This window comes from Cervus canadensis, chromosome 2, assembly GCF_019320065.1.
Source record: "Cervus canadensis isolate Bull #8, Minnesota chromosome 2, ASM1932006v1, whole genome shotgun sequence".
In the NCBI taxonomy this organism is placed as follows: domain Eukaryota; kingdom Metazoa; phylum Chordata; class Mammalia; order Artiodactyla; family Cervidae; genus Cervus; species Cervus canadensis.
This window is the reverse complement of record NC_057387.1, coordinates 43,746,088-43,763,219: the sequence shown is the minus strand read 5'-3', so window position 1 is coordinate 43,763,219 and position 17,132 is coordinate 43,746,088. Positions and strand designations below refer to the sequence as shown.

The 17,132-nt window shown below is 34.9% G+C and overlaps 1 protein-coding gene across 2 annotated transcripts in view; it reads right to left on the bottom strand.

Annotated features, from left to right (window-relative positions):
• The window catches only part of DPYD (dihydropyrimidine dehydrogenase), an 882,445-nt gene that overhangs the window by 622,495 nt on the left and 242,818 nt on the right, over positions 1–17,132 (bottom strand). For both annotated transcript variants that reach the window (XM_043460573.1, XM_043460572.1), the window contains exon 6: positions 5,716–5,912. In XM_043460573.1, coding sequence (XP_043316508.1) covers positions 5,716–5,912 — 197 coding nt within the window. The remainder of the gene's footprint in view (positions 1–5,715; positions 5,913–17,132) is intronic.

Genomic DNA, 17,132 nt, shown 5'->3' with positions numbered 1-17,132 from the left:
CCTGCTTATTTAACATATATGCAGAGTACATCATGTAAAATTCTAGGCTGGATGGAGCTCAAGCTGGGATCAAGATTGCCAGAAGAAATATCAATAACCTCAGATATGCAGATGACACCACCCTTATGGCAGAAAGCAAAGAAGAACTTGATGAAGATTTCTCTTCATTAAAGAGCCTCTTGATGAAGGTGAAAAAGGAAAGTGGAAAAGCTGGCTTAAAATAACTTTCAAAAAACTAAGATCATGGCATCTGGTCCCATCATTCATGGCAAATAGATGGGGAAACAATGGAAACAGTGACAGACTTTATTTTCTTGGGCTCCAAAATCATTGCAGACAGTGACTGCATCCATGAAATTAAAAGACACTGGCTCCTTGGAAGACAAGCTATGACAAACCTAGACAGCGTATTAAAAAGCAGAGACATCACTTTAATGACAAAGGCCTGTATAGTCAATGCTGGCTTTTCCAGTAGTCATATATGGAGCTGAGAGTTGGACTATAAAGAAGGCTGAGCACCAAAAAATTGATGCTTTTGAACTGTGGTGTTAGAGAAGACTCTTGAGAGTCCTTTGGACTGCAAGGAGATCCAACCAGTCGATCCTAAAGGAAATCAAACCTAAATATTCATCAGAAGGACTGATGCTGAAGCTGAAGCACCAACACTGTGGCTGCCTGATGAGAAGATTTGACTCACTGGAAAAGATACTGATTCTGGGAAAGATGGAGAACAGGAGGAGACGGGGCGACAGAGGATGAGATGGTTGGATGGAATTATTGGCTCTGTGGACATGAGTTTGAGCAAACTCCAGGAGATAGTGAAGGACATGGAAGCCTAGCATGCTGAAGTCCATGGGGTCACAAAGATCCGGACATGACTGAGTGACTTAAACAACCCACTACCAGAACATATGCCACCATGAGAACAAGCACTTTATTTTATTCATCTTTGTAACTCTATGGCCTAAGGTAATGACCAGCACATAGTAGGAGATAAATAAAAAATTAAGGAAGGAATGAAAGAAGAAAGGAAGAAAAATTGGGAGAAAGGGAGCTTACCCTCAAGACTGCACATTGAGAAAGGTGATATGAAGATAAAAGATGGAATTTTATTAGAATAGTTACATCTCAAGTTTGTTGTGTTTATAAAGACAAGCTTTCATTCTATATGTTCTGTTTTAACAAGAAAGTTTCAAAAGAAACGTTCCTTGTGGCCACAAATCTTTTAGTACAGTCAGTCAGTGGAGTGCTCAGATTTCCTGAAAAAAAATCATTCTTGTATATTCATGTTTCTTTCATCTAAATGGAATTAATCAAAAACAACCTCCTTCCCTTATTTTTAAAGTACAATTCTCATACTTTGAGAAAACTTTGCTTTAGTTTATTATGATACAGGTACCACACTTTAAATTTGTGTTACATCACACATGTTCTCAAAATACTTTCTACAAATAAAACTATTTCACCTAAACCCTATTTCTTTGTCAGTCAACATGAAATGCAATAGACATAGTGAAAACATAACATCTAAAATAGCTAAGGCAAAGGACATTATTATTCCAATTATACTATCTAACAAAAAGTCATTCATATATATGAATATATATTAATTTTATAATAGAAAAAAATCAGAAAGTATGCATATATATACATATACACATCACATTACATTTGTATGTAATACCATATTCATATAACTTTGTTATTATAATATCAAGTCCTTTAAACTTTTTTTTTTAACTTTTAAAACTCACATATTCGTGGGGAAGAAGCCACAATTCAAGAAAAGCAAAACTACTGATTATTTCACAAATTTGTTGACACCATCATGACACCATACAATAGGGATTAAGTCCTGGATAATTTTTACCCAGCTTAGTGATGTTTTAAAAACTGGCTGTGATAGTTGTTCACCAGGTTTAAAAGATTCTGTTTGGATGCAAAGGAAAAGGAAAGATAAAACTTGACATCACCTCTTTAAGCAATTGATTTCAAATACAAAGCTAATGTAATCTTTTTTAGCCACTTTGAAGATACAAGAGAATGAGAGGCATCTGTGAGTGAGAAAATAAATTAGTAGAAAAGTACTGCAGTGTGATTGTGGTTAAATTCCAGTGTCAGTTTTTATAATCCTGCAGCAGTTACACATGCTGCTACCATGGGACGATCCAAAGGAGACTGATTAAACACTTCATATTGTCCCTGGACTGCAAGGAGATCAAACCCATCAACCATAAAGGAAATCAGTTCGGAATATTCATTGGAAGGACTGATGCTGAAGCTGAAACTCCAATATTTTGGCCACCTGATACGCAGAACTGACTCACTGGAAAAGACTGTGATGCTCAGAAAGATGGAAGGCAGGAGGAGAAGGGGACAACAGAGGATGAGATGGTCATGGCATCCCCGACTTGATGGACATGAGTTTGAGCAAGCTCCAGGAGATGGTGATGGACAGGGAAGACTGGTGTGCCGCAGTCCATGGGGTTGCACAGAGTCAGATACAGTCCATGGGGTTGCAAAGAGTTGAACACGACTGAACTGAACTGACCTGATTGTCACTGGAGACTGGGAAGATTCAAAGGCAAAGGAAACAAAGTAAATCATAAAAGATTTTCTTTTAAACATGCTAGGTCACTAACCCAGGGGAATCTGTCCCATGAATATGTTTCAGAAATACATAGAAACACAAATTTCATGTCAATTTATATGATTTAGAAGTGCATATCCTGCATTTGAGTTAAAAAATAGAGATGCTAACAACCACAAAAACCTTCTACCAAAATTATCAACACAATAATTTCCAAACAGGGGTTGTTCCTTTTCAAGCTTCTTGTGCAAATGCAATTAAAGTGTAAAAAGATTATTTCTAGTCTATACAGCTACCCAACAATTAAGTTCATATTTTTTAAACTAGTTCATATATTCGTTGATGTGTGTATCCGAAAAAAAGTACAGTGTTTATACATATGTTGCTAATAGATTATGTTTTTCCTAATTAATGAAGCTGTGATAAAATGCCATTAAAAATGAAAGCTTAAATAACTCCAGCAAAATAATATGTTAGGTATTTTACTTTCCAGAGAAAAATTTACTAAGTATGTGTGATACCTTAAAACTCAAATTAGTGAAACATCAATACAGAAAAATAATTACTTCTGGGCTATCAGGATATTTATTCTTCAGTTTAAGCTTCATATCATCTCTAAAGGGTCTTCATACTATGTGATACTTTTACTTGATGATTTAGTCTAATAGTTTTATATTAATAATAGCTTACTTGGAGTTTAGCATATTGTCATTTTACCAATATCGATATTTATATATCTATTAATATATATTTACAGGTGCCATAAAATGTAAAAACAACATAAATTTTAATCACAACTTGATTTAATTTATTCTGATTATTAAATATGACAAATCTGTTGCTTAAAAAAATAGTTCTGTAGCCATCAAAATTTAAATGCTAAGTAAAGCAACAGATATGCCAACTGGATATATTTTTATAATCAATGAGTTTCTGATGCAAAATGACACACTCATGAAAAAAAACAATAAACTGAGTAATATTATCAAATTATCATGCAAATTCTTGCTCATCTTTACATCAAATGTTTTAAGGAATATCCAGTCCCTGCTTAAAATAAAGTTTATTTTTTATGATCCTAAATAAAATATATGTCCACTATAAAGTTCCATTTATTTTATAAATTTTAGGATTAGTTTCCATTATAGGATATTACATGATATTGAATTAAGTTCCCTGGGCTACACAGTAAATCATTGTTGCTTATCTATTTTAGGTAGAGTAGTTTGTATCTGTTAACCCCAAGCTCCTAATTTATCTCTGTTACCCTCCTTTTCCGCCTCTGGTAACCATAAATTTGTTTTCTATGTGAGTCTTGGTTTGTAAATAAGTTTATTTAAATTATTTTTAGGTTTCACATATAAGTGATATCATGTAATATTTGTCTTTTCTGTCTGACTTACTTCACTTAGTGGGATAATCTTTAGGTCCAACCAAGTTACTGTAAATGCCAATATTTCATTCTTTTTATGGCTGAATAATATTCCATTGTATGTATATTTACCACACCTCCTTTATCCATTCATCTGTCAATGAACACTTAGGTTGCTCCCATATCTTGGCTACTGTAAAGAGTGCTGCTATGAACACTGACATGCATGCATTTTTGTCATATTAGAGTTTTCATATTTTTTAGATATCCGCCCAGAGATGGAACTGAAAGATCGCATGGTAGCTCTATTTTTAGTTTTCTAAGAAACCTCTGTACTATTTTCCATAGTGGCTCCACCAAATTACATTCCAACCAAGAGTGCAGACCAGATCTCTTTTCTTCACTACTTCTCCAGCATTTGTTATTTGTAGACTTTTGAAGGATGACTATTCTGACCTGTGTGAGGTGATACCTCATTGTTGTTTTGATTTGCATTTCTCTAATGATTATCAATGTTGAGCATCTTTACATGCACCTGTTGGCTTTCTGTATGTCTTTCTTAGAGAAATGTTTACTTAGGTCTTCTGCCCATTTTTTTGATTGGGTTATTTATTTTATTTTATTTTGACATTGAGTTGTACAAGCTGTTTTGGAAATTAAACTCTGTTGGTCATATTGTTTGCAAATATTTTCTCCCATTCCACAGATTGTATTTTTGTTTTGTGGATGATTTCCTTTGCTATGCAAAAGCTTTCAAGCTTGATTAGGTTCTATTTACTTATTTTTGTTGTTATTTATTTTACCTTGGGAGATCATCTAAGAAAATATTCCTAAGATTTATATCAGATACAGAATGCTTTGCTTATGTTTTCTTGTAGGAGTTTTACGGTGTCATGTCTTTTATATAGGTCTTTAAAGCCATTTTGAGTTTATTTTTATATATATGGCATGAGGAAGTGTTCTAAGTTTAATGACTTACATATATTTGTCCAACTGGCCCAACATCACTCATTGAAAAAACTGCCTTTTTTCCACTATATATTCTACAGAGTCCATTTATCTTAAATAAAGTAAACTCCATCCATTGTCCAAGCCTGACATGAATATCTGAAAATCACTTATACACAGTGAATATTTTCCATATTAGTGTGTGGATCTTCAAGGGAATAAATGTTTATGTGATGAATCCTGGTTTACAACAATGATATTGCTTAATAGCAAATAGTAATATGGTACTTATGAGATAAAACACTGCATAAATGTACAGTAAAATGGAACATTTTTAGTAGTTTCTAACTTAATTGCAATCAAATGCAAAACTTAAGAGATTGGAAAATGAAAATACACGACCAAGACGATGCATCTACATACACACTGAAATGAATCATCCAATATTCTGTAGAGGTAGGTTTCCCCATCTCTAATTTGCATAACTCACATATATCTCCATTAAAGGAAAGATTCACAGGGATGAAATAAGCTTTCATATCATTGGTTCCTCTATTCATAAAATATTTTGCTGTGATTTTTCTTAAATTCACAGAACTAGACAGAGAAATTTTAAAGTAAATATTACTTAAAGCCAAGTGCAAATTTAAAGTGAATAATGAAAGCAAAATTTGAGCATTTGGAAAAAGAACACTTAAAATACCATCTGTGAACTTGAAGTTCCTATATGATTACAAACCAATATTCATAATTGTTTTACCCATTATTTTGAACACTATGAACATGAAATAAATGTAGGAATTACCTTAAACCACCAACATATTCTTGTTTTTCAAATATAGTGATGTCACTGTAGCCTAATCGAGCCAAGAAGGAAGCACAACTTATACTTGCAGGCCCAGCACCCAAAAGAGCAATCTTTGCAGAATAGGCTTCAGGCATTTTTTCTGGGGGAGGCAGAGAAGGATTCCTGATTTGTGGGATATTCATTGCTTTGAACACCTATGGAGAAATCAATTGGCATGGTTAAAATTTTTAAGATAGCATTTATATCCTCAAATGTATTTTTAATGTTTCAAATTCACTTATCCCTTTAATAGAAATAAATATATTTTAAGTACTAACATAGGCTATTTAGAAGTCATATTGGATCCAGTTGATAACAATTTATGCCTGATTAACTCTTTCTCAATCTTTGAAATTCCTGCCTAAGGTTACACTTCTTCTGGGAAGCATTCCTGACTCACTTTTCCTACTCCACTATCTAGGCCAACTTAAGCATTCCTCCTCTGAGCTCCTGAATCACATTTTGTACGCTACTAAGAAAATCATTTACCATATGTGTCACGTTTCCGTGTTAGTCAGCAGAACATTAGTTCTTGAGTTAGAGAATAGGTCAGATATAAAAATGCACACATATAACTTATTAACTGTTTTAAATATTTTAGACACATGTTACCATGTATAACTAGCAGTGAGCACTATCCTGGCATGTAGACATTCAGTAAGCAATTTATGGCATCTGTTTCTGGTTATGACAGACTAGTTTTTGAAGGATAACTTTTCAAAAATATGTTGGAAGCACTGGATAGACTCTGAAGTAACCCTGACTAGAGGAGCCATGATCTCAGGAAAAGAGATAACATCAGAGAAGTGAGATGATAGTATAGGAGTTACTTTTATCCTGAGGGAATCAGTGACTTCTTAGCAAAATGAGGAATCTTGTAGATAGAAGACCAAGGCTCAGAAGAAGAGCAAGAGAGATCTTAGGTAATCTTCTAGGACTAGAGTGACACAGGGTTTGGGGAATCTAAGAGGCTAGACACCAGAAGCAGAAGAAAGTAGAGAAAAGTTTAATTCTTACACTTCCTAAGACAAAGACTAAGAATATAAACAACAATTTTTTTTTTAAAGTCTCTATAAAGCAGAAGGGGGACTTCCCAGGTGGCTCAGTGATAAAGAATCTGCCTGCCAAGGCAGAAGGCCCTGGAGACATGGGTTCGAGCCCTGGGTCGGGAAGATCCCAAGGAGGGCAAGGCAATCCACTCCAGTATCTTTGCATGGAGAATCCCATGGACAGAGGAACCTGCAGGGCTACAGTCCACAGGGTAACAGAGTCAGACACGACTAAAGCAACTTGGCATGCATGCAAAGCAGAAGGAAGCCTTCTGCAATCTGATGGACCAAATGAAACAACCAGAGTACAGGTGTAGCTAGAGAAAGTCCTAATCAACCTCTTAGCAGACTGCTGAAACATTTGGAGGGTTATACTCTGCAAGTGGAGCAGACCAGAGGTAGATATCAACCCAGCTCCTGATTTAGATAAAGGTGATATGGTCTCACTCCTGTCTACCTACCAAAAGAAATGGTGAACCTTCTGTGGTAAATAAGTTAACCACAATGTCTACAAATTTTCATATACAAGGCCTGGATTCTGATCAAAAATCCCAGGTCTGTCATTAACTAAGAACTGCCAATAACTCAGAAAATTGATAGATATGAATTCAGTACATGTTGTTATCACAAATGGACTTTATACTGAAAAACTACAATGAACATGTTCAAAAAATTTATAAAAATGTAACTTCACCAGGAAACTTAAATTTGTTAAAAAAAAGAAATTTTTAAAAAGAAGAAATTCAAAATTAAAATCAAAACCAAAATAAATGTCCTTAACAGTAATTTGAACAGGTGAGCAAAACTGGACTCATAAATGGAAGATGGGTCAGTATTTTGTTATTTTTCCACTTATTATTGCATCTGACTCCTCCCCTTCCCTTTGTTTGATAGCAGTAGTTTTTTCTGATGAAGTGAGTATTTAAATAGAGCTTTGTAAACTTCATCTCAGAGGGCAATATATTTAGAGGTCTGGCTTTCAAATTACACTCTTGGGATTGAGTCTTGACCTCTATCATTCTCACGGTAAAGTCCTTGAATAAAGACTTTAATATCTCCATGCATGAATCTCCTCAAACTGTAAACTGGTATCAGAAATATCCATCTCTTAAGGCTGCTATGAGGATTGAATGAGTTAATACGTACAAAGCTAATCTGAGTGTTTCTCCTCCCATCTGTAGTGCATGTCAGGGCATGGTGGAGTTATAACACATAGTAGGCATCCAACTAGATTCTGATTAATTTCAAAATTCCTGTGCTCTGAACTCCAGTGATAGGCTTCAATAAATGAGCACCACACATAGTTCTTTCTCAGTGACACAAAGGGATGGTTACCTCTCTGTTATTTGTAAGGGAATAATCTTCTTGAGCAACTTCCCTAGTGGCTCAAGACGGTAAAGCGTCTGCCTACATAATGCGGGAGACCCGGGTTCAAACCCTGGGTCAGGAAGATCTGGAGAAGGAAATGGCAACCCACTCCAGTATTCTTGCCTGAAAATTCCCATGGATGGAGGAGCCTGGTAGGCTATAGTCAGTCCATGGGGTTGCAAAGATCGGACACGACTGAGCGACTTCACTTTCACTTTCTAATCTTGAGGAGTATTTAAAATAGATCTTGCATAATCGTCCTGTGATTTCTAAATTTTCACCCATCTGGAAAGGGCATTCCTTTCATCACTCCATATTGACTCTATTATTATTTCCCCTATAATTTTCACATTTTGAGGCAAAGGAGAAATTATCCTGATTTTAAAGACTGAGACAGAGAGATGCCAGTATTTCACTTGGGGGTGATTTTTCCCCCACGCCTCTTCACATTAAGGAGACAGAAAGACTATAAATTTCTAATAGTTATATAGTCCTCTCTCAGTGGAAAAGGACATAACACGGTACATGCAAAGATACATACCAACTCTAATTTGAGGGTAAGTTTTTCTCATTTTAATCTTTCTTACTTTCTAAAATGATACACAATGAAAACAGACAGAAATATTTGGTAGCTATAATTCTTCCCCAATTGCTCTACTTGTTCTTATTAACTAAGAAATAGCAAATGTAAACCTTAGGGAAATCATGACAAATAAAATATTTTTGGAAATTTCAGAATATCTCCACCAGTTGGAAGGATATATGGTAAAAGGTTAGCTGTATCCTACACATCCCATAAGAGTGTTGTATTTTTGCAAGTATTTTAACTTGATTTTATTATAGAATAAAACATAATTTCTGGTCATTTCAAAAGGTATATTATTTCATCAGTGTAGGTCTAAGAGAAATCTTAACACAAATAATACACTGGTTTTCACTTCACTGGTTTCAATTTCTTTGAGTTATTTAATTAGCAATATGCCAGTCTGGTTACCTTTTGAACGCCTGAATGGAGAGAGATTGTTATTTGTGCATCCAAAAGTACGTTACCTCAAATTACATGGCTTCTAGGAGACGCTTCTATGTAATTTTCCTGATAACGTGCTTCCTTTTGTGAAACAAGTCAAAAGAAACACTGAGTACATACTATCCTCTGCACTCATCCCTTGGAAAGAAATATTCTCGGGCTACCTGACAGTTTCTCCACAACAATTAAACAAGGGACACTAAAAGCGGAAAGTGTATTTCAAACATATCAAAAATAAGGAAAACTTCATACAATGGCACATTTTTAATTATCAATGCATTTAGTGATTTTTTTAAAATGTTGCTTCATTATTATCTTATTATTAAAAGAGTCATTGTTGTAATGCATATCTGGCATGGTAAAAATACTATATGATGTGAAATCAGAATGTTCTATTCTATTCAATTTCCACCTTAATTGAGTAAATATCTTTATGTGCCCTCTATGTACTAGACACAAGTATGAGTAAGGCAAACATAGACCTTCCAGTGAGTAGCTCCCTGGGTAACAGAAGAATCATATGTCTTAAACACAGAAAAATTATTACAATGCAATCTGCCAATGTGTAGAGTTCATTTTTATACATGGTACTCTTGGAACCAGTGAGAAAGAAAACTTATCCCAGACGGGAGGAAAAATAATACCTTAACTAAATCTTTAAAAAAATGACACATATTATTGTGGAGAAGATTTCACTTCTCTAAATGTCAGCTCTAAAATTCAGAGAGTAATAATTATTTCAACAATTTATTGTGAAGATTGAGTAAATCAATGATAACCTCCAGGGGTTAACCCTTTCTCTCTATAAGGCACTCTCCTGAGTGCTTAACCCTTTATATCTTCAGCCTCCCAAACACTTCAAAGTGAGGTACAATTGTTCATTTTATGCACAGCAGAACTGATTCTTAAATTACTGCTATTACATTATGGTTCATATTTTTATTGTGATTAGGCTATGTGTTCTATTTGTGCTTTAAGGCTACAACTGAAATAAACAGTTGACAAAAAACAATTTGAAAGCATAGGTATGTATACTTTGGTTGTGAGCAACTTCACTGATCTAAAATCATATGCAGGTTCAAACTAATCAGTACAAACACTTATGTGCCTTCAGGAATTTGCTCATGCTGTTCTCTGTGCCTTGAATTCTCGCCTATTCCTCACTTTACTGGACCTGATGTACAGGACTCAGTTTCAATTTCACTTCCTCAACTCAGCTTACCCTCCCCGATAGGTTAGGAAATCTGTTAGCTTTCCTAGCTACTGGCTCCCACAGTACTGTCTGACTGCTCCCCTCGGCACTTCATTATAGTTTGCTGAATAGTCTGTCTTTCTCAGGAAGCAATAAGCTACCTGAGGGTTAGTGTCATTCCTATCTTGTTCATCACCGTGTCCTTAGCACCCAGACACTGCAAGCATCTAGTTAGTCACTCAAATATATTTTCAATGCTGGGGTTGGAAAATAAAGCTGTCGGGGGCCAGGCAATCCGTCTCACAGCTTGCTGGGGATGAAAGGAGAGCAAGAAGGCAATAGAGAGTGATGGAGACATGGTAGACTAGAGAGATCTTCCCCCATTCTATCAGCTCCAATTGCTTGCTAACATGATTTTTCTAGAAAAATGATTAACTACTTAAGTATGATTAACTACTTATAAGAAGTTCAATAAAATTATAAAAGAACAGTAATTAGAAGGCAGCTGTAACTGAAATGTACAGGTTACTATATGATATGCCAGGTAATCATTTACTAATCTATTTTCAAAGTCAGGTTTTCTTTGTAGGCCATCATCATTTTTGTTTTCATTTGTATTATTTACATTATCTTTCTTACATTTTTTTCATAATTTACCAATCCACTGCAACTAAAACATCCCTCCCCCACCTGTTTCCTCTCTAACATCTTGAAATGAAACCTGCTTATTTATATATAATCTTTATCTTTTTTGTTATAGACATGTAAAATCACAAATTTTCATTTAAAAATAACTTTGGTTACATTTTATAGGTTGTCCATGGAAATTGTGTTATTCAGTCTAAATATTTTATAATTTCTTTTGTGACAACCTCTTCAAACCATGCATTATTTACAAATGCGCTTTAAATCTGTTGTTACTGCCTTCATTTTGATAATATTTTGATATCTTCAGTTCAGTTCAGTTCAGTTCAGTCACTCAGTCATGTCAGACTCTTTGAGACCCATGAACTGCAGCATGCCAGGCTTCCCTGTCCATCACCAATCCCTGGAGCTTGTTCAAACTCATGTCCAGAGTTGGTGATGCCATCCAACCATCTCCTCTTCTTGTCATCCCCTTCTCCTTCTGTCTTTGATATTTAATATCTAATTTAGTTGTGTTGTAGAAAAAAATATAGTCTGTACATATTTAACTGAAAACTATATATACACACACACACACACACACACATATATATATATTTCTGAAAGTACATGATCAATTTGGATAAATGTTTTTTCCACAGGTGCCTGAAAAGGTTACACTCACTCTGTATTAGTTGGATACAGAAACTTTTATACATTCATTAAATCAATCTAATAAATTTAATTCAAATTATTCTTAAAAATTTTAAGGCCATGTTGTAATGTATATGTAATTTTAAGAATGTTTATTCTTTTCATTACTTATTTTTCTCTTTATTTTTATTAATATATGTCCCTAAAACTCCACTTTTGTTACATATAAATACCACTACATTAACTTTTCATGGTTAGTATTTGCATAGTATTTCTTTTTTCAACCACATTATTTTCAAGTTTGCTACAATAATGTCTTTTTCTTCTAAACATCTTATAGTTGTTTAAAGTATTTATTTTTAATCCATAATAGAGCCTCTTATGTTTTAATAGGCAAACTTGATAAAAGTAAGTTTTGTGGTTAATAATATATTTGCATTAATTTCTTCTATCTGCCTTGTGTTTCCTGTTTCCTATGCTTTGTATTTGCTCCTCACGCTATTGATTTTTTATTTTATTTTCCCTTTTCTGTCTCTCACTGGATTAAGTTTTCTACCATCTCAGCCATCTTTGTTTCTATGACTGTTTACAAATGACAAATTGTATTTCTATATTTTATGTGATTACCTTTTAATTTTTTTTTATTCTTTCACTTTTTTATTTTTTCTAACACATTCTTTTGGAAAATTCCTATTCTTTGCAATTATTTTATAAATTTAACTTCTTGTTTGTTTTGGTTTTTTTTTTCTTTTTCTTTTTCCATTTATTTTTATTAGTTGGAGGCTAATTACTTTACAATATTGTAATGGTTTTTGTCATACATTGACATGAATCAGCCATGGATTTACATGTATTCCCCATCCCGCTCCCCACTCCCACCTCCCTCTCCACCGGATCCCTCTGGGTCTTCCCAGTGCACCAGGCCCTAGCACTTGTCTTATGCATCCAACCTGGGCTGGTGATCTGTTTCACCCTAGATAATATACATGTTTCGATGCTGTTCTCTCGAAACATCCCACCCTCGCCTTCTTCCACAGACTGCAAAATTCTGTTCTGTACATCTGTGTCTCTTTTTCTGTTTTGCATATAGGGTTATCGTTACCATCTTTCTAAATTCCATGTATATGTGTTAGTATACTGTAATGGTCTTTATCTTTCTGGCTTACCTTTTAATTTTTAACACAGATATTTCAATGTTTTAAAAAACATATTTCCAAGTTATCAAGTATTTCTCTTCTCTCAACACAAAAGGCCCTTAGCACCCCTGACTACCTGACCCCTGACCCCCCACCTCAAACACCTCCCTTGTCAATTTTATGTAAAATTTTTATCTCTGTCTTTATTTTTCACACCCCAAAATGAATTGTCATTCTTATCTATGGTCAATAGTTAATTTTATTTATAAGCATATTTTTCTGGTTTCCTTGCCATCATCATTTCTTACATCCCTCTTTCATTCCAAGTTTGTATCAATCATGCTGAAGAATAACTTTTTTAAGAATTCTTATAATAAGGTGAGTGACAAACCACCTTAGATTTTAAATGTTTACAATATCTTTATTCATGTTTATAGTTAAGGGAGAAATACAGCTCTTTATCCTAGTCCTTTAAAACACTGTATTCTTGGCTTCTAACATCTATGGATACTAATGAGAAGTCTGAGGGCAGATTGTTTATTTTAGAATAATCTTTTTTTTCCTTCCCTAGAAGTTGATTCTTTCAAGAACCTTGGCATTTCACAATATTACAATCATGTTCTAAATGAGGAACTTATATCTTCCCTTTCTTTTGGAAAATCCTCTACCACGACTGCCTTAAGACTGCTTTAAGACTGCTCTACACCAATTTCTAATCCAGTTCTAAATTTAAAGTTTTACTAGTATTTTTATTTCAGTGAATATTTCTAATCAACTATTTCATATAAAATTCATTGTTTTATTAATAATTTTACCTTATTTATGTGGATATTATTTTCTATTTATTTTAAAAGGCCTGAATATGGTATTATTTGGTTTCATTAGGTTAAAATCATCTGTAGTTTGAGTCTTTTGACTATCCCTAGTTAACTAGTTTTTTTAACTGGTTGAACTAGTTTTTCTAACGTTGTTTTGAACTTTAGGTTTTAGACTTAGCACTGAGAGAAAATTTTCTGTTTTTGCACTAACCCTCCTGCTTCTTACATCAAGTACACAATAGCTTCCACCCAGTATCACTCCTCTCCCTCTCCACCACTGCAGAACCAAGTCTCTTACTGGAGGCCCAGAGCCCCAGTCTCCAGGTAATACTTACAGACAATATAGAAGCAAGTTACTGGGCCACTAGGCACATGCCCAAAACACTGGGACATAGCTCTCTGCAGCTTCATGCCAGCGCAAGTCCTATTCTTTTTTTTTTTTTTTTTCAAACTTTCTACCAGGGGTAGGTGAATCCAGTTCTCTACCATGCATAAAGCTTTTGGTACCTACTACCCCATAGCAGTCAAACTCCCCAGCAGCCCCTGATGGTTTGCTTATGTAGAGACTAGAGGACAGTGGCCCAAGTCCTCTATCTACTGTTGAATGTTTCTATACCGGGGCTTTCCTAGTGGCTAAGTGGTAGAGAAACTACCTGCTAAAGTAGGAGATGCAAGGTCTATCCCTGAGTCAGGAAGATCTCCTGGAAAAGGAAATGGCAACCCACTCCACAATTTTTGCCTGAGATAATCCCATGGATGAAGGAGCCCGGAGGCCTACAGTCCACGGGGTCGCAAAAGAGTTGGACACGACTTAGTGACTAACCAACAATAACAACATTTCTATACCATTTCTGGCCCAAAAAGGTATTTATCTTCATTTTTATACTTCAGCTATTCATTTTCCTTGTGTGCTTATTCTGTGTCATTTATCATTACCATTTGGAGCAAACGGGTATTTAAATCTAACTCACAGCATCATGGTTCTTACAAGTATTCATGCTGATACATTACTACTGCTGTAAACTCCTTTATAATACTATCCATCAAATATATTTATGAAAAACTACATATTTTAAGTTCTAGATTCAAATCAGTGACAGTCCAGCCATCTACACAGTAAGGTGCCCCCAGGAGTATATATATTTTTGAACTTATAAAGAACAAATTCAAAAACTTTCACAGCAAATAACCTTAAGAACCATGCAGTTTTGGTAAATTTCAATATTATTGCCCCAAATCACTGAAACTTATTTTTTTATGTGTTAAAATTCTAGATACTAATGTATAGTTTTAAGTCAAACTAAAATTTTGTGATAAAAATCATCTAGCAATCTGTCCAGTCATGCAGTTTTATTATCCATCACTGTGCCAGCACTGAGGATATTTAATAGATTTCCAAAGATTTTTGGAAAACAATATCAAATATTTAAAGCTATCAAGACATTTTTCCTCCCTATTAATCACTTCATTAAGACTGAAAGGGGAGACACAAATGAGGCCCGAACAAATTTTACTTGCGTTTGCATCCCCAAGAGCCAAGCTCTTGATTTTATTGATATGAACTATTGATTTTATTAATGTTTAATGCATATTCATGTACATCTTATTTCTTTCAGAAATTTTTTTTTCTTTTACGTGAACAGTACTCATAAGCTATTGATAACACTTTTAAGATAAGAGTAGTATTAAGAAATTTTATCAAAGATGATATGTTTGGGACAATAAAGTTTGAGCTATCAATCTAATGACTATTACTAATCCATATTCCATTTATAGATGAACTGCAAAAATATTAGCCATAAGTATCATTATCCACAAAAATTGTTATTTTCCATTATCATGATAATGTATCTTAACAGGCACAGGAACCGGCAGATCTTACTGACCACTTTGCCAAACTGGGACATAAAGGTGATAGACACATTCTTAAATTTACTTATAGACCAGTTATCACAAAATCAAGCTTAGGTTTTCCTAACGAACATAAAACTTAAGTCCTAATGAACTTAAAAGCTTAAACTTCAGGACTCTCAATTGCATAGGCCTCTTCCAAGGTCCTGCATTGATGTATATAGTACTATTTTGTGTAATTCTTCAAAGAAGGGACTCAAAGTTTATCATCTCAGGCCCCACAAAACCAGAATACTGGCTGTATAATAATCCTTCAATGACAAGGGAAAAAGAAAAACCAAAAGCTTTCTGGTAACATACACAAATAAAGAAAATGACTAAGCCATATGTATTTGTCTTACACAACCTAGTTTAATATAGTTGATTCTTGTATAACAGAAAATGATGTAGCGACCTCATTTTGGCTTCTGTGGTGGCTCAGCAGTAAAGAATCCTCTGCACATAGAAGAGCCTGGGTTCAACTGCTGGGTTGGGAAGATCCCTTGGAGAAGAAATGTCAACCCACTAGTATTCTTGCTTGGGAAATCCCATGGACAGAGGATCCTGGAGGGCTACAGTCAGTGGTGTCACAGAAGAGTCAGACATGACTTAGCGACTAACAACAGCAACGAGGTACAGTAACTGAGGTATTTGTGGTTGAGACAACAAGGTGTAACACTGGGAGCTTGCAGCCAGAAAATTCAAGTTTACATTGACTTTGTAATAATGACCTAATATTAGGTGGGGCAAGTGAGGGTTTGTGAAATTCAAGGAATTTGAGGCTTTGTACTCTATATCTGCCCTTTATTACATGCGAACTTGTGTGAGCCTCTTGCTGCTGCTGCTGCTGCTGCTAAGTCGCTTCAGTCGTGTCCGACTCTGTGCGGCCCCATAGACGGCAGCCCACCAGGCTCTGCTCTCCCTGGGATTCTCCAGGCAAGAGTACTGGAGTGGGTTGCCATTGCCTTCTCCGGAGCCTCTTGTTACTCATACATAAAATGAGGATGATAACATTCATCTAGAGGGTTATTCTGAGTTATCAGTCAAGTTCTAAGTACAGTACCTAACATTGTCCAGGGCAAATGGAGTTTGTCTAATTAACTATAAGTTTAGAAGCATTTGATCCTTCATTTCCTTAAGCTCCAAATGGGGAAAACATTAGCAAGTTTACATGTCTTAATGGTTATCAATATTTTTAAATGAGATATTACAAAAAAGCATTGAGGCACTATGCAAGTAGACAGTATTATGACTACATTTTCCCCCATCTGATCCCGTTTTTTTGTACTAAGGTCTACTCACCTCCGGAACCAAAGAATATTAATGGAGATTGGATTATTAGTCTAAAGATGCTGATGTCAATGCATAAGTCTTATCAAGTCACTACGGAATTTCAGGACATGTAGTATGTAGAAGCAGCCTACAACAATGCTTAATTCTAATCAATGCTCAATCAGTGTTTGTTAGATTAATTAAATCCTTACCAACTGGGAGTGTAATAATACACTTGGTGTTCATAGAAGCCAGTTTTCTTCGGATGGTGCCAGTTTGCTTCTGCTGCACTGCATTAATTGTTAACAGTGTTATTCATTCTTCCAGTCTTTTGCATGATTAGCT